Consider the following 22,881-nt stretch of genomic DNA (forward strand, 5'->3'; position numbering starts at 1 on the left):
ATTGCCTATGGGAAAATGTATGAAAACATAAGAGTGTGGAAGAGTTGACTGATAAATGTTCCTAATAAAGCTTATTTGATATTATGCATATCATTTTTCCTTCATGACTGAAAATATGACTTTTTAACCATACCAAAATAACCAAAAAAATGATATTAAATTCTTTGTGTTGGAAAAGTTTTAAAGCAATTATTGAACTTAATAAAAGTAGATCTGAATGTGTATTATAAAATGAAAAGTATTTTCATTTTCTAACATTACTTGGAATATGTTTGTTAAATGAAATATGAAATTACATGTCTAAATATTCAGTCCAATTTCATTTCTAGTCTTCAAATGTATTCACTTTTTTCTCTAGGAAAAGTGCCAGCATGCAATATGTCTGCATACATTATGTATTAACAGGTTTTTATCCAGAATAGAAGCAACAAATACACAAGCAGACCAGGTGAGCCTAAAGTTAGTGTCATCTAAGTGTAGTATTTCTTAAGTGGCCCCACCCTAGGCACCCCCAACCAATGCAATTAACACACTAAGACTTGAGCATATACCAACACCCGCATCATACACTTCAACATACATGTGCATTTTCCTATTTCCTCATCTCCTCTTCCCCCTCTGTTCCACTCAACCAGATGCCGCTAACCCTAGACTCACCTCTGACATTATCATCATTCATGCTAACACCATACACTGACATACTCACTCATGCTAATGCCATACACATTAGACATAATCTAACACCATATGCGCACACACACTCACTCTAACATCATACACTAACACACATTCAAAAACTATACACTTCCTTAACTTCTCTTCCTCTCTTTCCCTATCCCGTGTTCAGCTAGCACAGCTTTCCTTCTCTCCGGCTTCCCTCCCCCTCTCTCGTTCCTTGCACAGAGCATGTCCTCAGTGCGGAACGCACCCTCTGCACAAATTGTCACACTAATGGCAAACAAACTTGTAATGCACATTTCATGACCCTGCTGGGCACCCCGGTTATAGGGGTCCCACATCTACAGTAGTGTGCTACTGCAGGCAGATTGAGCAAATATGAACTCAGAATAGGGTAGCCATTTGACTGGCATGACCATTTTCTTTATATGTTGTGTTAATGCTATACTTTTTCTGCTTTTAATTTACAACCCTACCTGGGACAGACTCAGACAAACATACAATTTGACAGCCCATCTAATCTGCCAGTTTTTTCCTGCTATAGAATCTTCAACCCTTCTGTCTTTTAAACTCCACTCTTTCCCCATAGACAGGCTAACCAAACTCCATGTTGCCACGTCTTCTTACCTCTCTAGATCACAGCTGTATGACATTTTTCTTAGGTACAAAATAATATTTTGAATCTAACTTAGCTGGCTTTGTGTCTGATCTGTCTTCGTATGCGCCTTTCACATAGTTTAAAAATGATATGATTGTTGTAAGGATATGCATAGGTTATGCAGAGGATAACAGGATTTAGGCGTTCATTAGTAGGTACATTGGAGAAGTGGAAATGATTGATCTTGCTGAAGCATGTAAAATGTATTGCAAGGAGTGAGGGGCAGAAGCCAGACTCTTGTAATAATCATTATAAAATGTAATGAGAGCATACAATACTGCTTCAAAGAAGGGTGAAGATGAAAAACTGCACATGTTTTCAAATTATCTAGTGAAGAAAAGTACAGAAAAAGGTCAGGATTTACTATGTAACTTACCAAAAGGTTGTTGTTCATATTGCTGACTGTGATTTAGGCAATGCTGCATACATTTTTCTACTTTATGTCATTTTTTTTTTAGTAGGCAACATAATCAATACCATGGTTTGCATGGGCCATGATAGCAAAAGGGCTCAGTATTTTCCACAGTATTTCCAGAGTTTTGCTCTGCATATCTTAAAAGTTGGTAATAAGAGCTGAATATAAACAGAGACAAAACAAGGAATGAAATTACAATATAACACACAATAATTGAAAAGTTCCATCGCCCTTTATGCTCAATTTTACATGCAAACACAGCTCTAGGACCTGACTCTAATGCAAAACATGTAAAGGTTTAGTTTATCAAATGGCCTTAAGATGTAAGCTTTTTACCAGCCGTAGAAAAGAACAAGGAACAGAAAAACAATGCAAGGAACAGAAAAACATACAACAGGCTGAATACTACTGTGGCAGCATGCAAAACATGGAGTCTGACAATTTTACCCCATCCACCCTTCCTTCAGTTTGCCTTTACTTTCATATGACAAACTCTGCAGGGAATCAAAGCTCCCTCACTTTCTCTAACACGTGTAACACAGACAAAGCCATAGCTAGCTGCTTTTGTGGCCAAGGCAAGAATCGAAAATTGTGCACCCCAGTATTTTTTTTACAGATGTTATTTTATTTACACTGCCTTTACACACTGCCTTTACACATACCTGCCCATAAACACACATGTATACATACACTGACCGTACACACACCTGCCCATAGACTCACATATACACATACACTGTCCTCACTCACACCTGTCCACAAACACACACACACCTGCCCAAAAACACATATATACATACACTGCCCGTTGCAAATGACTGCCCACACACACTACCTTTACACACACCTGCCCATAAACACATATACACATACACAGCCCTTACACCCCCCCACCTTTACACGCACACATACACACACCAGCTTACACACAAATACCTATACTGCTCTTACACACACACTGCCCATACACTGCCCATACACACACCAGCTTACAAACACACATCTATACACACTGCCCTCATACCCCTTTCTCCCCATCTCTTACCTTTCTCATCTTCCATCATCTTCAATCATCTTCCATCATCTTTCACCCATTGGAGCGCGAGGTCTGTCATTTCAGATCTCTGCTTTAGTGCTCCTTCATCACTATGCCCGGCTATTGATACAGAGCACGAGGTATGACGTCATATCCCGGCGTTCTGCATCATTTGCCAGCGCACCGTGATTAGGGAGCGCAGAAGCTGAGGTCTGAAGTGACAGACCTTGTGCTCCCAAATGTTGGGCAGGTTAGAGGGGGATTATGATCTGCCCAACCAGCCCTGCTTATCAGACATCTCATACCTAGACCAGCGCTCATGGTGCCTGGGTGCGCGCTGTTTACGTGGGCGCCAGGTGAGCAGGGCTGGTTGGGAAGATCACAATCTTGTAGCTGCCTCAGCAGTCCCCTGAAGACCGGCCCAGGGAAGGCGGCCTCTCTGCTTGCCCCTTCCCCCATAAATATGCTGTTTTTTTAGGGGCTGTTTTTTTTAATACGAAAAAGCAAATGTGGTTTGCTTCCTTAAACATCTATGGATTGTCCCTTTAATAAAATGTAACTATAGAGAACCGCATTTACATATCTAGTATATTGTATTGGCAAGTCATATTTTTCTCCTAACCAAACTTTAAATTCTGTTATAGAAAAAAACACAGGAATAAGTGGTTTTAGGAAATTCACAATGAAAGAATAGTGTATGTGATAATTACACCTAGCATCATGGTACTGGGTGCATATCATGCTCACATTTGGCAAGTGACAGGCACCATCATTTATACAGAAAAGAACGTTATGGATTTTTCATCTTGACACAATATCCCCTAGTGGCTTTAATGATGAAATAGATGTCAGGACTTTTACTTGATTTGAAATATAGTGTGTATGTGAATGTGTGCTTTGTTTCAGCAATTGTATTGTTATGGGAATTCTAGCACCTTTTTTATCTATCTATCTATCTATCTATCTATCTATCTATCTATCTATCTATATTCTATCCATCTCTATCATTCAAATGTACAAATATACTGATTATGCATTTTGTTTCCTCATTAACCTCAACTATCTGTATGGATAAAACAGAAAATAGCAAGCATTTTCTACCTACTTTTCTTTGGGGGAAAAAACAGGTTATATGGATAGATAGAGAGATATAACATTTAGACGGACGTGCACATGGGACAAATTTTTCACTTTCTTTTGTCCCAACGTTTTTGGGCAACAAATTTCATTTCCCTGCCCATTCGTTTTAGCCGAAGATACAGGGGCATTTTGTAAATGAAATTTAGTGCCCACATTAGCTCATTCGCGGTCACTCTCTCTCACGCTCTCTAAATGTTTCCCTACCTTCTCTGCTGACCACTTCTACTTCCGCATCTTTCTCTTCTTCATCTTCTATCTTCTCCCTTTTCTTCTCTCTTCTATCTTCAATCTTCAATCCTTAATATGCTATGTTCTTTGTTTGTCCTTATCTCCACAGACATAACCCAGTGGCAACTTCCACCAAAATCGCGGTACCGCTGTGCCATCCTCCCCGATCCTCCAATCAGGGGAGAGGACGTCCCTGGAAGTGCCTTTATTTTTCTGTCTTCAAGTGTGCTACCTAAAGAATGCTAGCAAAAATATGAAAACTGGCCTCTTTTTGAGGAAAAGTGTCTAGAACGTCACTACCCAAAGAGTTAAAGCTGTTCATAAGTTTTTTGCTACAGACAGAATATGTCACTTCTCATGAATGTATTAAACTTTCTCGTTATTTCTAAGCGGTTTTGTTATGATTGGTTCTTCTGCCGATAATAAGGGGAGCTATATTTAGCAAGCTCTAAGTTCTGATATAGTAGCTCCCTTATTCTCCCTATTCTTTTCTCATGTCTCTCTCCAGTTAAGTCAGAATAATTATGTCATAATGAGATTTATAGTGCGCATGTAAACAATTTTATATAAATGGCAAGTTTTGTCCACATTCAGACAATAATTGTGAGCATGTAAACAGCATATTTAAATACCTGGGAACTTTCAGGTAGTTGGCTGCCTGGACATACCACTCTCCTGCTCTCACAGGAGGGGTTGTAATTAGTGAGTAAAACGGCCGGAGCACAGCTGTGAGGGGCGCCGGTGTCCCAGAATTGATGCTGAGTGCCTGGACATGACATCATACCCGTCGCTGTGCGCCGAGCCAAGGAATAGAAAAGGAGAGGTCTGAACCTACAGACACAGACATCACGCTCCAACAGCAAGAGGAGACAGGAGGTAGCGGATAGTGAGGAAGGGCTATTTGGAGAGAAAGGTGGGTATCTGATGGGGAGAAAGGTGAGTATCTGATGGGGTGAAAGGGGATAATAGGGGTAGATGATGGGGAGAAAGGGATGCTATAATTTGCCAGTCAGTATGTGTGTGTATGGACAGGCGCGTATATGGGTAGTGTTCATGTGTGTATCGGCAGGTATGTGCAGTGTATATTGTCAGTGCATTTGTATGTATGGGCAGTTGTATGTGTATATGTGTGTTGATGGGCAGGTGCGTTTCCAAGGCATTATATATGGGAAGTGTAAATAAAATAGCCTCTGTAAAAATATAGTAGGGGCACAATTTTCCATTCTTGCCTTGGGCACAAAAGGCACTAGCTATGGCTCTGGGAGAACCAGCTCTACATAGGGGCAAATCTATACCTAGTTAGTCTATGAAGGGTGGAACACTGGAGATTCAACACTTTTACCCAGACTCACAGGGAACTGGTGCTTCATCTGGAGATGCTGGTGGAACCCAGGAAGTTGCCAGGTATGCAAATTTACATTGACCAAGCCTTGGCCTATAAAGGCTCCCCTCCAACCACACCACCAGAAAAAGTGTCCCTTTTTAGGCATTAGAAATGTTAAAAAGTGTGATGCTGTTCAATGCACAGTTTTTCAAGTGAGATTTAGGGAACCTTACCCAACTCCATCTACATAACAGCAGAAACCATATCTCATGACAATTTGCTAAAATAAAAGTACACACTAGATATTTGCTCACTTGCTTGTTCTGCACTAACCTTGAAGGTAATCACATTTTTCATTGCATTACATCAGTGAAGATCTAAAAACGACTTGCTTAAAATGCTAGGTTTAAGCAAGGACACCAAATGGAATGCCACAAGGGGAAAAATAATGCATTGTGTCACTTAATTCTTAAACGCCTAAACATTTGACATGCTGACACCTGCAAGAATGATGGATATGTTCTATTTAAATTTATTGAGTTCTAGTTAAAAGTCATCTTTTGAGGCTTACAGGAAAAATATATTAGCTCTGCAAATCCATAGAATAGTTCCTTTTGCACAAAATGTTTTCAGTGTGATGAAAATGAATGTAACAATGCTTCCTTTGAAATTTACTACATCCAGCTGAGGATAATTAATGATATGATATAACTAGTCATTCCATTTAGGTAATCACAATTGTTTTTTTTCTGTTTAATTAAAAATGTTATCAATGAGTTTGAATTTTGATATTTCACAGTAGCTTTGAAGTCTTTCAGAGGGGATGACTATAACAATTAATCAGACCTTCAATGCTCTCCTTTGGCACCATAAACAATCAATTAAAGAACAGCTAAAGGTTATAATAGATTGGCTGTTTTTGTGTGTTTATGTTATTGTCGGTTTTAACCTTATTGTTAATTTTGTATACAATCTTATTACAATAGTGCTATGGTATGTGCTGGTTCTCTATAAAGAATATATAATAATATTAAATGTTCATAAAAATCTAGCCCTTTTTGTATAATATTTCATGTCTAATTATAACAGAAAGTACCGTATATAAAACATTTTTTTCAATCGGTATGAATCATTTTGTGTGGCATGAATAAGGTTCTTCCTTTTTTTTTTAGTTTTCTGAATCTCCAAGAGAGCATTATTTTCACACACCAAGCAGAAAACATACAAAAATTACACTTTGCATAATTCAGATTGAAGAAATTCTCCTTCAGCTTTGGCAAAGCTTCTAATATATAACAATCTCTAGAGTCACCCTTATCATCCAGTTGACAAGATGCACACCACAAGATTCACACAGTCTGTAAGAATAATAGAATGTTAGGAACATTTCCAAAATGTAAAACTTTATATTTATTGAGGACTAACAGGACTATAGTATGGCTAGGGGTTTTGCTAACTTGGATATGGTTTAAAAGTCAATATGGAAAGTTTCCCATATAAAATGCCTCTTCATTATACTATATTTATCACACTGGAATAATACTAGCAGGCACAGACTGGCCATTGGCCAAACCGGGCAAATACCAGATGGACTGACTCCTCTTTTCTATTGCCACTTATGTGGCACATCTCATCCTATATGATGTTGGCTTCATGCATGTCATTTATAACTTGGCTTAACGTGCCAGGGTCAATTCTAATCCCCAGTCAGTCGCTAGATCCCAATAATAACACGCTTATGGTGTGTTTGAATTATGTATGCTTCTCCACTATGGTCATAGCCCAGTTTACAGAAATCATTTGGAAATATATAGACATTATACTGGTGAATTACCAGGTGAAAATGCCTTTTGCATATATTGTGTTCTTGTAGAACATTTTCACGATGCTCAACCTGCTGATACCATCCTACTTGATGGCACTCTTCAAATGCTAGCAAGAATTTGCCCCTTGGATAACATTATTTTTAGTGGAACCTTTCTGCTTTGATCACGTCTATGTGACACTAAAAACACTAAGATGTATGTGCATTTGTTTCGAAGGGCAGTGTGAAGTGTACCGTATTTGCTCAATTATAAGACGAGGTTTTTTTCAGAGCAAATGCTCTGAAAAATACCCCTCGTCTTATAATCGAGGTCGTCTACTAATCAGACCTCAAAATGTCCGGTGGGGCCATGCTACTTACCGGGCTTTGGTCGCGAGCAGCAGGAGAACAAGAAGCTAGCAGCGTGTCACAAAACTCTGCCTCCCCCCTCCTTCCTCTGGGGGCGGGGCCAGAGAAGTTGCACGCACAGCGGGCCCCTGCAGAAGTCTTGAGTGAGAGATCAGCAGTTCAGGTAAGGGGGTGGGGGGCTGGGGGGTTTGAGCGTGTGTGTGTATATGTGATTAATGGAATGAATGAGTATTTAAATGTTTGTGAATGAGTGTGTGTTAGTATGGATGTGTAAGGGTGGTGGTGGTAGCATGGCATAGGGAGGCTGTACTCACACTCCTATCATCCTAGGTTCCAGCATTTACTGGCTGCCTTGGCTTGATAGGGGTGTGATTGCTGTTAGCAGTTATATATATATCTCCAGAAATGCCTTTTAACCCCCTATATGCCACTCTGCCCCATGATATGCCTTTTAACCCCCTATATGCCACTCTGGCATATAGGGGATTAAAAGGCATATCATGGGGCAGAGTGGCAAATAGGGGGTATAAGGCATTTCTGGGGGCAGAGTGGCAACCCTGGGGGCAGATGTGCATAACTGGGGGGGCAGGTTGGCAAATAAAAGGAAATAAAAAAATATATATTTTTCTCAATCATAGCTTTTATTAAATATGAAAATATTGTTAACATGAATTAATATTTACTAGTAAAACTTTTTTTCCTATAGGGTAGTCTTATATTCAGGCTTTTTGTTTTTTTCCTAAATTAATATTTAGATTTTGGGGGGTCGTCTTATAATCAGGGTCGTCTTATAATCGAGCAAATACGGTATATCATATGCACTATAGGGGAAACAAAGTGTAACATTAGTTCTGAACAAAATGGTATCATCAATAACATTCAATACAAGAAAAATCTTATTGATCTGCTATCTATTATGTGGAAATGCTTTGTTTATAGCGCCACTGAATGCAGCACTTTATTCCATTATAAAATGTCAGCACATAAAAGAGTTTTGTAAAATAACACTTGAGAAAGGTCATTGCAACCTAATTCCATTTTCTTCAGCTTTGAAAGTGGCTCTGCTGCGGACAGGGCAATGTTTTTTTTTGATAATAAAAAAACTTCTCTGACACTTGGGATCAGAGTCTCTGTCATTGCTTTCTTGGTATTACTGCACATGCTGGCTGATATACATGTATTTACTATACTATAATATTACATGGGCCTTTGGACATTTGACACAATAAAGCAGACATTTGTTAGGGTGTCATTTAACTGTTGAGATCACTGTTGTATAGTGCATAAAGAAATTACTGTGTGTTTCCCATGGTTCATAATTGTCTCTCTTGAAACAAATTCCTTTTCTGCATACGTTTGAAAAACATATATATCATAGGCCTTAGAAATAATTTCACATTTTGCTCACCATGGTAACCGGATGTTGGATTGAGTGAGCCCATGACAGAGCCGCCCTACAGGAGCATGGCTGAACGTAGACACGTTGCAGGGGTCATTTTTCCCTTAGGCCTAGAAAACTGATACCTAGGATGATTTCGTCATTCAGGTTGATATTAGATGGTTCAAATTGCTTAGACAAGGCATCCACTTTTGTATTCTTTGATCCTGGACAGTAGGTAAAGTTGAAAAGGGTAAAGAACAAAGCCCAACAGGCTTGTTGCGGGATCCTTTTTAATGTAAAGGACATTTTTGTAATCTGTAATAATGGGGGAAGGATTTTCAGCTTCTTTCAGCAGGTGTCTCCATGCTATAAGTGCCATCTTCATAGCCAATAGTTCTTAGCTCCCAACTTCATAATCACTTTCTGAAGAAGAGAACATTTTAGAAAAAAAGAACAACGATGTACAAAGTTGGTTTGCTGAATTCTCTGTGAGAAGACAGCGCCAGCTCCTGTCTCTGATGCCCCTGTCTCCAGAATTAGTTGGATCTGGACATGGTAAAATAGGAGCCAAGGTAAAGGTTTTTTGAGCTTTATAAATTTTTATGATTAGCCACTTTTCTGGTCATAGCCATAATAGGGCTACAAGCTGGGAAGAGTGATGAATCTCCAGTAATAATCGACAAGTCCCAAAAAGCGTTGAACCCCTTTGAGGTCCCTAAGTTCCTTCCAATCGCCAATTACTCAAAAAGCTCTCAATGGGAGAGACAGGGGAACAGAGGAGTGGGTTTCACGCTTAAAATGTAAGCATTAGATGTTTTTTTTAATCATGAAAACACATATATATTTTGTTTAATTCACCAACGCCTTTTATTGTTAATTATCGCTCTTCAAAATTGGGAAGTATGATCTATTTTGCTGTTGTGCAGTTTGTTGCTTCCAACCTTAAGCTTAGTACATTGAGTTTCACATAACTCAGTAATGACACCAAAGTCAAACTGTTGAACTTAATGACAAAATCATCAGGTTACTAACAGCCTTTTTGTATACCGTGAAAATAATAAATAAATTATTGCTGATCATTGGCAGTTATCTTGCAGGTCTTATTTTTCTTCCTTTATATGAGATGGAGACAAGAGTTGAACAAGTTCCTATTGCACAAGATATTTCTTCAAGACAATGCGAGGGCAGTAGATCACCTCATGGTATTCTATTTTTAGGACGGTACCTGCAGTATGAAAGCTTAACATTTTCGGTTTTGAACATCTTCAGTTTTGACTTCACTGTCACAGAAATTGTACGAAGTTGAATAAAACAAGGAATGGAACAATAGTTACCATCCTACTTATAAAACTCTACAATGAAACATGTAATGTAAGACATTCAAGGGCCTGAACAATTCAAACATCCTGGAATTTTTTCAGGACCTGTACAAGCTGGCAACTAACCCTTTTGGCTCCCTTTTAAATTGTATTTTCTGTTATTATGCAGATTTGCTTACATTCCCCATGATCTGTCACTAAATATTGCATTGAGAAACTGCTGTCAGCACACATAGGAGATTGGCAACTTGGGCTTTACCTGTATTTTTTCACAACTGTCTGCAAGCCTTAACCCCTTAATGACAATTGCCGGTTCTGGCAAGGCACGGAAAAACAAGTTGTTTACGACAAATGACGTGCCAGAACCGGCACGTCTTTAAACAGGTGCAGAAAGCGATCTACGTTAGAGGTCGAGGCATTACAGCAACGCCACGATCGGCACCAGGGGCCATGTCTGGCCCCTCCCCGGGGCGTCAACAACCGCCATACATTGTATGGCGGCGGACGCCCGTTTTAAAAGCGTTTAGGAGGCGATCAACGATCACCTCCTAAACTTAAATGGTGTCGCTGGAATGCCTCGATCAGGAGGCATCCAGCGACACCAAACACTTACCTTGGGATGGACTGTGACCGCTCCGGAGACCGGTCACAGCCGCAGCTGCCGGTGATCTTCGCCATCAGCAAGATGGCGGCGGCCCAGGAAAAAAAATAATAAAGATGAAAAAGTTCGCTAGACGGTCTCCAGACCCTCTAGAGAACTCTGGCTCCACTTGCAAATTCAAAACAGGTACTGCATTCAACCATGCAAGTCAATGGAGCCCAGCTTTCTAATCACAGTGTGATTAGTAAAAATAAATTAAAAAAGAAAATTAAAATTAATAATAATTAGAAAAAAATAGTAAAAAAAAACCAGTAAAATGTAAAAATAATTTCCCACTGATTTCACTATCAGGGGAACCTTCAAGTTGAAAAAAAAATTTTTTTTTTTAAAAGGCAACAAAATAAAATATATATACAAAAAATATATTTTGTGAGCAAGTTCTAAAATTAGCACATTAGCTTAAAACAATTCTCGCATGGAAAGAGTTAAAATACTGGCATATTAAATGCCCATGGGGTGTCTACTTTTAAAAAATGTATGATTTGATTGGGTAAATTGAATTGGCCGGATTCAACAATGTCCCAATTAACACGGGGGGAAGGATGGCCACACATCTAATTTCCAATTAGAAAAATGCACACGTACCAAATGTGGCCTTTTAGTTCCCCCCAAAAATGACAAACCCATGCATGTGGGGTATCACTGTACTCAGGAGATGTTGCTGAACACATATTCAGCAGCATATACCAGGAGCTGTAAATTCATACATAACATAGGTGTGTGGGGGAAAAATATACACAAAAGAATACTACTGCAAACTTTGAAAAAATTCTGGTGGTAAAATGTGTGCATGCAAAGAGTTAAAATACCAGCATTTAAAATACCCTGGTGTGTCTAGTTTTCAAAAATGTATGGTTTTGTTGGGCATACTGAAATGGCCCGGCTCAAAGATGTACCAAATAGGGCATGGGCAGTGGATCCCCAAATGCCAAAGTTCAACATTAAAAAATGCGCATGTCCCAAATTTGGCCCTTTTGCCCCCAAACAGCCAGGCAAAATCATTCATGTGAGGTTTCGCTGTACTGAGATGTTGCCGAACACATATTGGGGTGTTTTGTGATAGTGACATATACGAGAACCTTTTCATTCATACCTGAAGTAAAATGTGTGTGACAAAACAAATGCAAAAAAATGACTACCACAAAGTTTGACAAAGACTGGTAGTAGATATGGTGCATGGAAAGAGTTTAAATACTAGCATTTGAAATACCCTGAGGTGTCTAGTTTTCAAAAATATATGGTTTTATTGGGCACACTGCAATGGCCCGGCTCAAAGATGTACCAAATAGGGCATGGGCAGTTGATCGCCAAACGCCAAAGTTCAACATTAAAAATGCGCATGCCCCAAATGTGGCCCTTTTGCCCCCAAACAGCCAGGCAAAATCATTCATGTGAGTTATCGCTGTACTCAGGAGATGTTGCTAAACACATATTGGGGTGTTTTATGATAGTGACATATACCGGAACCTGTTTATTCATACCTGAAGTAAAATGTGTGTGAAAAAACAAATGCAAAAAAAATTACTACCATAAAGTTTGACAAAGGCTGATGGTAGAATTAGTGGTTGGAAAGGGTTAAAATACTAGCATTTGGAATACCCTTGGCTGTCTAGTTTTCAAAAATATATGACTTGATGGGGTAAATTGCATTGGCCGGCTTCAAAGATACCCGAAATGGCACATGGGGGGAAGAATTACCAGATTTGGAAAAAATGGCTTTGAAATAGCAAAACGCTACCTGTACTTATTGCCCCATAATGTGTAGAAAAAAGCAAAAAAACATAAAAACATTGGGTATTTCTAAACTCAGGACAAATAGTAGAATCTATTAAGCAGGTTTTTTCATTACCTTTTATAGATGAGTAAAAGATTTTTCAACTAAAAGTTAGAAACAGTCATTTTTTTCTAAATTTGTCACCATATTTTATACTGTTTTTTAATAGTAAATAATATGATACAATCAAAACAATGTCATCTAAAGAAAACCCTTCTTGTCCTGAAAAAAACAATATCTAATGTGTGTGGGTTCAGTAAATGGGAAAGAAGAAAATTACAGCTAAACACGAGCAGCACAGAAATGTTAAAACGGCCATTGTCACGAACGGTACAAAAAGTAAAATCAGCCTTTGTCACGAAGGGGTTAATCAGTTAGGATTGTTTACAACTGTGTCTTTCTTCTGTAAAGCAATTATCCGAAGGTGGACTGGCCCCGGAAGGGGGGCATTTGGCATTTGCATATTATATATATCATTATAAGACTATTTGGTAGCAGTGCAACAGCTAGAGCCATGTGCAAGATGCCCTGAAAATATGCTTAAAGTTTAAAGTAAGTCAGACTGCCATGTAATACATAGGGGTCAATGGGAGGGATGGCGGGACTGTTTCTAGGCAACTGTAGTTTTTCAATAAACGTTTAAACACAGTTTTTAAGCAACAGAGACATTAAGGAAAAAAAACTAAATGACAGAAAGGTTTCTTTTAGTTTTCTCTACATGAGGCAACACTTATCTGAGAGGCTCTCTAGTTGGAACAACACCTTTAACAGCTCCTGCCACTTTCACCACTACTGTTGCTGAACATCTGATAAATATGAATCAAACAATTGTCTTAAACTTAAAAGAAAAAAAAATAAACTTTATTTACTAGAAAACAGTGCAAGACATAAATTATAAAATAGGTGAAAAGATTCATTTTCACACCCGAAGCACAACTAGATTATACCAAGAACACCAACTTAAACATTTTTATAAATTTGAACATTAAAAGAGCGCATATTTACGCAATTTACAATTCTGGCTCATTTTAACATCACATAACCAGTGAGATAAATGAATATTAAAAGGACTATTGTTTATTAGTTCCGATAAACCTGGAACACATAATTATAAATTAGTGGTATCAAAGTTACTGGGATTTATTATCCTCAAACATATCGGTGGGGGAAACCTCGAGCAGCAGTTGTAAATAACAAGTGATGTTATCAAAATATGGAATGCGTAACTTAAAATATACAAAAGGGAAATAAACAAGTAAACTGCTTAACATAAACAATAAAGCATAACCATATTCCACTTTTGGGGACTGTATTATTGGAGCTAAAACTAAAAATAAAGAAACTCCCACGACGACAAAGGCAATGGGTAGGAAGACCTAGAAAAAGAAGGGAGTTGACAAGTTAGCTGGTGGTCGAGTCAGATTGTCCAGATCAGCATCAAATGTTTTCTCTCTATCTATAATTCAAGCTAATACAGAGAAGGGACATAAATTATGAAATATCTCATATACAGCAAGTCAATGAAAAGCATTACAAACGGTTAGATATAGCAGAGAACAATCAATCAATCAAGGGTTGGGGCAGAACACAATGTCTTACCTTATACGGTCTGTGAAGTTTGGGCTCCCGGAAGCGTAATACAATCAAACTTGTGCTAGTCAGTCCAACCAACAACCATGAACAAAATGTAAAGTAGTTTGTTAAGGACAGGAGGTCAGAAGGGATGACGAAAATAGATGCAATAATAGTTGAGATGATCATAGCTGGAGCTGGAGTTAAATGGTGCACATGAAGCATGGATATGAGTGCTGGCAAATGGCCCTGTTTGCTGCCAGCATAGTTTAATCTTCCGAGCATAAACATGCCACCATTGAGAGAACCAAATATTGAGATTGCAACCGACACTGGGATAATCCATGCCACAGATGGAATTGTCCTGTCAGCCCACGTTACCGATACCGCAGCTGAAATCAAAAAAATAATCCATGATAATTATCTAAATTGAAGCCATTAGTTGTGGGTCAACAATATCAGAGTAGAAATCTAGGGGTTACCCCAAACTTCTTCATGTCTCACTGTAGATGAGACTACTACTACTCTAAATATAGACACAGGTCACTACTCTTCTTTACAGATTTAATTTCCTGAAGTTACTAATACACATGCCCCGGAACCGTGTAGCAGACCAACAACAAATCAAACTCATTTATAACATTTTTGTACTCTGTTAACTTGCTAATGTTCTATTATATTAGTATGTATTGTTTTATATAGCGCCATCCTATTTAACAGCACTGTACAATGGATAAACAGGATATAACAAGTAATATATATCATAACCTTTTGACTTACAGAAAAAACAGATGAGTTCTACTCTTGTAAAATGACAAAAGCTTTACATTGGGTTCTCATTTTACGACTAGTTATTTCATAACATGAGTAATGTACGATCAGGGAAATATCAGGCATTACATCATATTGAAGTAAATGCAATAGAATAAAATATTTCCATGCTGAAGACTCATGCAATCAATAAAAATATTTTTATTGGAAATGTGGGTTATGTATGAAGGATAATTCTGAACCAATGTTCCAAACGTAGGCAATCATCTTTGAAATCAATGGAATATTCTTGCTTATTGTTCTACACACACAACCTTGCCCTAGACTTACACCTTATATATATCTTGCAATTAGTGTTTTGTAGTGACAAAATAGAAGCCTCAATACCTGATGATACGATCTCCTTGGGGGTCAATACAGTCAAGTAAGAGATGTTCACTAGCAGGTAGAACACAACAACTGCAGTTATGGATGTGAACACAGTTCGGGGAATGTTCTTACTTGGGTTTTTAATCTCCTCTGAAAAATAAGAAAATAAGATTAAGTAAATAATTTATATAAATAAATAAATATATATATATATGTATATAGTTTTTCACTTCATAACAGATGGTATCATACAATGATAAAGACGTTATGACCCTAACTCTAAATACTAAATATACCCCTACCTCTAAGCCCCCCTTGTAAGGAGACGATGAGATCATTGGGTGCTACAAGGCACTCAATGGGTGAAACATATAAGGACAAAAGATCATCACTTACCTTTTAATGACTCAAGTAGAAAAAAAATGAGCCATCCAAAAAGCTCCCAGTGTCTAAAGGACTGCATCCTCTATTGACGTGAATCGTCCCCTATTCAAGTCTATGGAAACCATTGAAGTCTATAGGACCCATTCAAGTCCCCTTACCCCAAGTTCCACAAGTTAATGAACCTGCAAGGTGCCTGCTTTTATCATAGATACAAAGGTGCTACATATTTGGTACCATCAATAAGAGCTTACCTTTATTCATCAATTCTGAACAAATATTAGGGACACTGCCAAAGATTAGGGTCCATAATCTGCCAAAATGAAAACCCTTTTGCATGCAAACATTTAACTGAAATATATACAAGATATGGTCCTAAGTTTTTCAAAACCCATCACAATTATAGTGTTTGTTTACCTAGAATGGTTTTATTTCATGAGCCATTTAAAAAATAGTTCTCGTTGTTAAAACTTTATGTCTGCATTAAGCAAAGTTTTAGCCTAAAAAAAAATTACAGCACAGTTCTCCTTTGTCAATATAACATAACATAATAAAGTTTATTTTTGTGAACATAAATAAAATATTCGGTGCAGTAATTAACCCCTTAACGACAATCCCCGTACATGTACGGGGTTGCCGTGCAACGGGTTAACGACAATGCCCGTACATGTACGGGCTGCCGTTAAATAGCTGCATCGCCGTTTTCGCCGCGATCGGCGGCTTTGCAGCATCCACAGAAGCCTCACAAGTGAGGCTGACCGTGGATCCGGGGAGGGTAGCCCTCGGCAGCCCTCCCCGGAAGAAAAATGGCCGCCGCCGCACCGATCATCAAAGATCGCGGCGGCGCCCGGCTAAAACAGCTTAGGAAGCGATCTGAATCGCTTCCTAAGCATAAATGGTGTTACTGACATGCCTCGATATCGAGGCATGTCAGCAACACTACCCCCCGACCCCCGATCACCTTGTGATTGCTCCGAGGAGCAACCACAAGTGCCATCCTGTAAATGACGTTGCCGTCATTCACAGGATGGCATTAACAATAAATATGAGTTCATAGAGGGTCTATCCAGACCCTCTTGTGAACTCTCGAGCTCCTCCTGCAGGTTGAATGCAGGTACTGCATCCAACCATGCAAGGTCAATGGAGCCCAGCTCACTAATGAGTGATTAGTAAAAAAAAATAAAAAAAAAATTTAAAAAAAAATTTAAAAAAATGTTTAAAAAAAATAAAAATAATATGGTAACATATAAAAATCCCCACTGTCACCAAAAAAAAAAAAAAAGAATTAATAAGCAAGTCCTAAAATTCTTTATCTTTACAAAAATTCCAGCATGGAAAGAGTTAAAATATTGGCATTACAAATGCCCATAGGGTGTCTCGTATTAAAAAATGCATGAGTGGATGGGATAAATTGAATTGGCCGGGTTCAAAGGTGTCCCAAATATGGGACATGGGGGCAGTAGGATCAGATGTCTAAATGGCCAAAAAATACACACCTCACAAAGGCGGCCTTATACCTCCCAAATAACCCAACAAACCCATGCATGTGGGGTATCACTGCGCTCAGGAGATGTTACTGAACACATATTGGGGTGTTGTTTGACAGGGACATATACCAGGAGCGATAAATTTATACCTGAAGTACAACATGTGTGAAAAAAATACAAAAACATTTACTACCATAAAGTTTCACAAAGGCTGGTGGTAAAATTAGTGCATGGAAAGGGTTAAATTACCAGCATGTGAAATACCTTGGGGTGTCTAGTTTTTAAAAATATATGACTTGATGGGGTAAATTGCATTGGCCGGCTTCAAAGATACCCGAAATGGCACATGGGGGGAAGAATTACCAGATTTGGAAAAAAAGGTTTTGAAATAGCAAAACGCTACCTGTACTTATTGCCCCATAACGTGCAGAAAAAAGCAAAAAAACATAAAAACATTGGGTATTTCTAAACTCAGGACAAATAGTAGAATCTATTTAGCAGGTTTTTTCATTCGTTTTTGCAGATGAGTAAAAGTTTTTTGTTTAAAAAGTGAGAAAAAGTAATTTTTTAACAAAAAATCCCCATATTTTATCATTTTTTTTATAGTAAATTAGATGATATGATAAAATTAATGGTATCTAAAGAAAGCCCTGTTTGTCCTGAAAAAAACAATATATCATATGTGTGGGAGCACGAAATGAGAAAGAAGAAAATCACAGCTAAACAGCAACACCGAAAAATGTTAAAATAGCCATTGTCCCACAATATACTATGAGTAAAAACCCCTATTGTCCTTAAGGGGTTAAAATAGATTACTAAAACTGGGATTAGGCTATGTTCCCTGATCTAGATTCTATGCCAAACGTTATTCTGTTTAGTCTATCTTCTAAATACTTTTGTATCTTCTAATTTTTTTTTTAAATTAAATTCATGGACAATGTATGCAACAATTATAATCCGTTCACTCTGCTGCACAAGACATAATTCTTGTAAATTGTTATTATGTTTTCGTTCCTTGGATATGTCATTATTAAAATCGTAATAAAGATTAGTTCAAAAGACACAATTATGCTTGATTGTGTTGATTGATTTGTTACTCTGGCTGATTTTTAAAAAGGCTATTATTTAGTGTATAATTAGCTACAGCAGCATAATACAAAAAATAATAAAAATAATACTTCGCTATAAAATAAAACATTTTTATATTCTTATTTTTATTAAAATAATGCTAAACAAGCCCTAGACTCATTTGTTAATATATATAATATATATATTTTGTATGGAATATTTCGATTTACCGTAATTTCTTAGTAAAGAAAAATCAGTTTTCTTTATTAGACGTTTGCGTGTAAAACTGATCTGTGGTTAAAGTGGCAGTTTTGGCTTGGTTTGGCCAACAGTCTCCTTTCTCCTAGGATGCAGATCATATGATAATCGCTATCTATCAAAAGGATTGTATTCCCCCTTTTCGCCCAACACTGGAATTCCAGATTCAATGCACAATTAGATGTAGGTCTATAAGGAAGTTTTATTTTACTAGAAGGTGGTAGATAAATCAAATAACCATGTATGTTCCATCAAATTCTATGTTTTAGTATGGTTAATCAAATGTAATATTCAATATATTCAAAATTCCATTATTATTTACCTGGCTCAATGTGTGCTGCGACGAATTACTGTTAAATGCAAACATTTAATAATCAATCAATAAACTTACATTTGAACGGCATGAAACTTAAATACTAATTAATTTTTGAAGGGTTAATATAGCCATTCTTTTAACCACTCCACATAAAACAAAATGTCCTGTTTTTGAAGTATTAGGAGGTATGTATCATGTCATCTCAAAGCTTGCACTGATCTCGTAGTGAGACCTGCTGGATCTTGTAGCGTAAATGAACCAAGTTTACCTTTACAATGTTCAGAGCTCACTAATTTATGGAAATATGCACTAGTAAAATATAAAGAGTAACTGTGTTGAAGGACATTAATGTTTAACTTTATTGTTCATTGGCTGAACTTATGAATGAGAAAAAGATGATGATCTTGTTATAATGCTCTATGACACTATCTGTAATTGCTTTCTTCCTATTAAATGAAACCACATTAACTTGAGCTGTAGCTCACTGTGAAATTAAAAGCAAAAACCCCATATCACATATTGATCATTTTAATTGAGCTGCCATATCCCTATGGGTTTGTTTGTATTACCATTTATTAGTCATTGGTTTCAATTGCAGTATCTGTAGGATCTAGCACTTTATGATATGCAAAGAAATGTAGATTCTAACTGTATAGAATTGTGGTTCCATTTTCCAGATGTACAGATTGCACCATTAAAAGTTTTGTTATTCAGATGTTTTCACATTATGTTAGGTGACATACAGTACTTGGGTGCTTAGTACACAGTACTTGATTCTCTGGGATGTTGTGGTTTAGGATCAGTGCAGGTGTGGGTTAGAGCAATGATATATGCTTCTCAATAATTACTAGGATGTCAATACATTTATGTAGAGACTGGTGACTACAATATATGCATGTATTGCTTTAATCATTATTATTTTTGTTGTTTCATAGTTAGTAACAATTGACTAATTAAAATCTACATGGCCTCCAGTCTCCTTACGAACAATAACATAGCCATTAAACAGGGAATATTAATGTTTCTGATAACATCCATTTGTATTTTAGGTAAATTCTTTGCAATTCTGTTGTCAGTAAAGTGCAGTTGGCAACATGACAAGGAGTAGAAAATCAAATCAAGATCTGGGTTTGACATGATTAAATCAGCTAATTATTTATTGAGTTAGAAAATCATGTCAGTGTAAGATTCCTCTGAATTCATGCGCAAGCGTCCTCTTGTCATACTGTATGTACATAACTCAGCAGGAGCTACACACAGAACAGACCTTAGTTCTCCCTCCTTTTAACGGACCTGCGTATGCTGAAAGTACAACTTGATTTGTATCCTGGTGCCAATTTAATATTCAGCTTGGCATTGGATTCTTTTGAAATCAAACTATATTTCCCATTACTTAAATCACTTTTCACTGTAACAATAGTGCAACAATGTTGCACTATTATTCTCAACCTAAATACATGGAAAATATACAGTTACAAAATAAAAGAGATTATTTGCCAAATCTGTAAGATTAGCATAAAATCTAAGTAAAAAAAATTAATGTCCCAGAATTATAACGACCAACAATGTTGATGAATCATTATTCAACTATTCAGTCATTTCCCTTATATTAAATATAGAAAAATAACACATTATAATAAGCCTTGGCCTTGAGATAGACCTTGACCTACCTCTTTTACTTCCAGTGGGTGTTTTTCACAAATCAATTCCTTTTTCCATTTTCTGGTATACCAATATCACCCATATTAATTGTCACCCATATCTGTTGATACCTACCAGCAAGGTAATTCAAAAAATTCCACCCTCCAAATGCATAAAGGCCTTGAAAGAATGACTCTGCAATCTGAGCTGCATTAGGAACCTGGGAACCGAAGGCATCGTTAAAGTTTTCTGAAGCATTTTTCTCAGTCCCAAGAACAACAATGCCGTAAACAACGATAAGGCTTAAAGACATCATTTTTATCACCGTAAATATATTCTGGACCCATGTAGCCATTTTTACGCTTTTGGTATTTATGATCCCTAGAATCCAAAGGATTCCGATTGCTAATATTTTCTTGACAAAAATTGGCGGCGAACATCCAAAATAAAAAGGTTGTGTTGCATATTCCGCAAAGGTCAACGCTCGAGCTGCATTGGATGCGGGCCTTATAAATAATGTTAGCGTCCAGATGAAGATAAAAGCAGGAAGAGATCCAAGTCCTCTGTTTACATGGTAGTATTCACCACCGGCATATGGCAATGCAGAGCCAAGTTCCGCATAGCAGAGGGAACACAACATAGTCAAGACTCCAGAAGCGGCCCATATACACAGAGAAACACCAACATTGAGCTGAGAATATGCCAGTACTCCAGAAGGTGATACAAAGATTCCAGCACCTACAATGCTACCTACGAGAAAACATACACTATCAAAAAACCCTAAAGATCTTTTCAGATTGACCGCTGCGTTGAGTTTATCTCCAACGTCTTCAGCTGTGGGTTTTAGCATGTTTGACATGATTGTAGCCAGTAAGACAGCGGGTCAGAATACACACTGATTTTTCATCTTTGTATATTTACTCTAGACCATCTTATCTGCAGCGATGCTGCTTGCTCATTAAACAGAGTACATAAAATTCATCACACATTAACTGTTACAAAAACACCACCTTCTCACTTGTAACGCATGCAAATGTATCCCACACATGTAATCCAATAAAGTGTGGAAGTGAATAAATACTTCTCTATAGAAACTATCAGGAAAGTTCACAGTATGACTGAAGCCAACTGTGTACGAGGAAACTATTAAATGATTATATTCCCTTTCTAATTTCAACAGCCAGATTCAGATGGTAGAAACCAATAACTGTATAACAATGAAATTAGTATGTGTTTTTGGTCAACTGGCAAAACAAATTCAAAAGATGCTCAGCAAATGAATAAATTAGTGCAGTTTTATTCCAAGCATGTGGCGCACGTTTGGAATAAAAATGCACTTTTTTATCCCATTGTTGAGCATCTTTTGAGTTTGTTTAACCAGTTGTGGGGATTTGGAGGAATCCTGCTCGTGCAATGGGGAGCTATATATTTGGTCAACTGGCATTCACACAAAGGCTCGCAAAGTGAGACATCAGAAGAAACATAAGAAAAGTAAGGAAAGGTAGAGACAAACACTAAAGAATGTTTAATCAACGGGCTTGATTCAGTGGTTTTTCTTAACCTGCGTCGATAAACTCATGGTTTGTCATTCAGTGACCCTGTCTAAAATCAAATCCTCAAGCATAAATACTAGGCAAATTAAAACTAATTAAACTATCTGTACCTAAGTGGTTTAATGGGGTCTATAGAAGATTAGCATATGTTGAAATTAAATATTTTAATCAGATTTTATAGTTGATGGAAAAGTAGGTTGAGAATGTTTTATGATGGAACAGAAGTTTTTTCCCCTCAATAGCATTCACAGCCTCCCTTATCTGGAGGGAGGCGAGGAAAATTTCCTGCCAACACCACTGGAAACACTGATCAATGTAAAATCAGGGTAAATCGGGATCCTGGTGGCACCTCTGACCCCTGCAGGCTAATTGTTGGTACTGCGATTAAAAATGCAGTGCTATTAGAGCCCTGCTTGCTGATTACCTTGTTTCTCCCACTTAAAAAACAGTGCAAAAATGACTATTTATTTTTTCTATTTTTTATTTATTATTATTTATACTAAGTGATACAAAATAATATCAAAGAAAGCTGGATCCGTCACTGAAAAAGCAATATATAAACTGTGTAGCTACAAACATAAATTATAGGTATTGGTACAACCCCGGTCAATGTGTTTCATTAGGTTTTAGAGCAGTTAAATTAATTGACAGCTGTAATCACTTAAATTTAATGTTATC

The 22,881-nt window shown here is 37.4% G+C and overlaps 1 protein-coding gene across 1 annotated transcript; it reads right to left on the bottom strand.

The window, feature by feature from the left end:
- Positions 1-13,642: 13,642 nt before the first annotated feature.
- Positions 13,643-21,760, bottom strand: SLC7A13 (solute carrier family 7 member 13). Its single transcript, XM_053466727.1, has 4 exons — positions 20,786-21,760; positions 15,518-15,649; positions 14,387-14,751; positions 13,643-14,163 (listed from the first exon to the last, which is right to left on the bottom strand). Exons 1-4 carry the CDS (start codon positions 21,507-21,509, stop codon positions 13,918-13,920), a joined length of 1,467 nt encoding a protein of 488 aa, XP_053322702.1. The 5' UTR covers positions 21,510-21,760; the 3' UTR covers positions 13,643-13,917.
- Positions 21,761-22,881: the final 1,121 nt, after the last annotated feature.

Source organism: Spea bombifrons, chromosome 5 (assembly GCF_027358695.1).
Source record: "Spea bombifrons isolate aSpeBom1 chromosome 5, aSpeBom1.2.pri, whole genome shotgun sequence".
NCBI classification, from domain to species: domain Eukaryota; kingdom Metazoa; phylum Chordata; class Amphibia; order Anura; family Pelobatidae; genus Spea; species Spea bombifrons.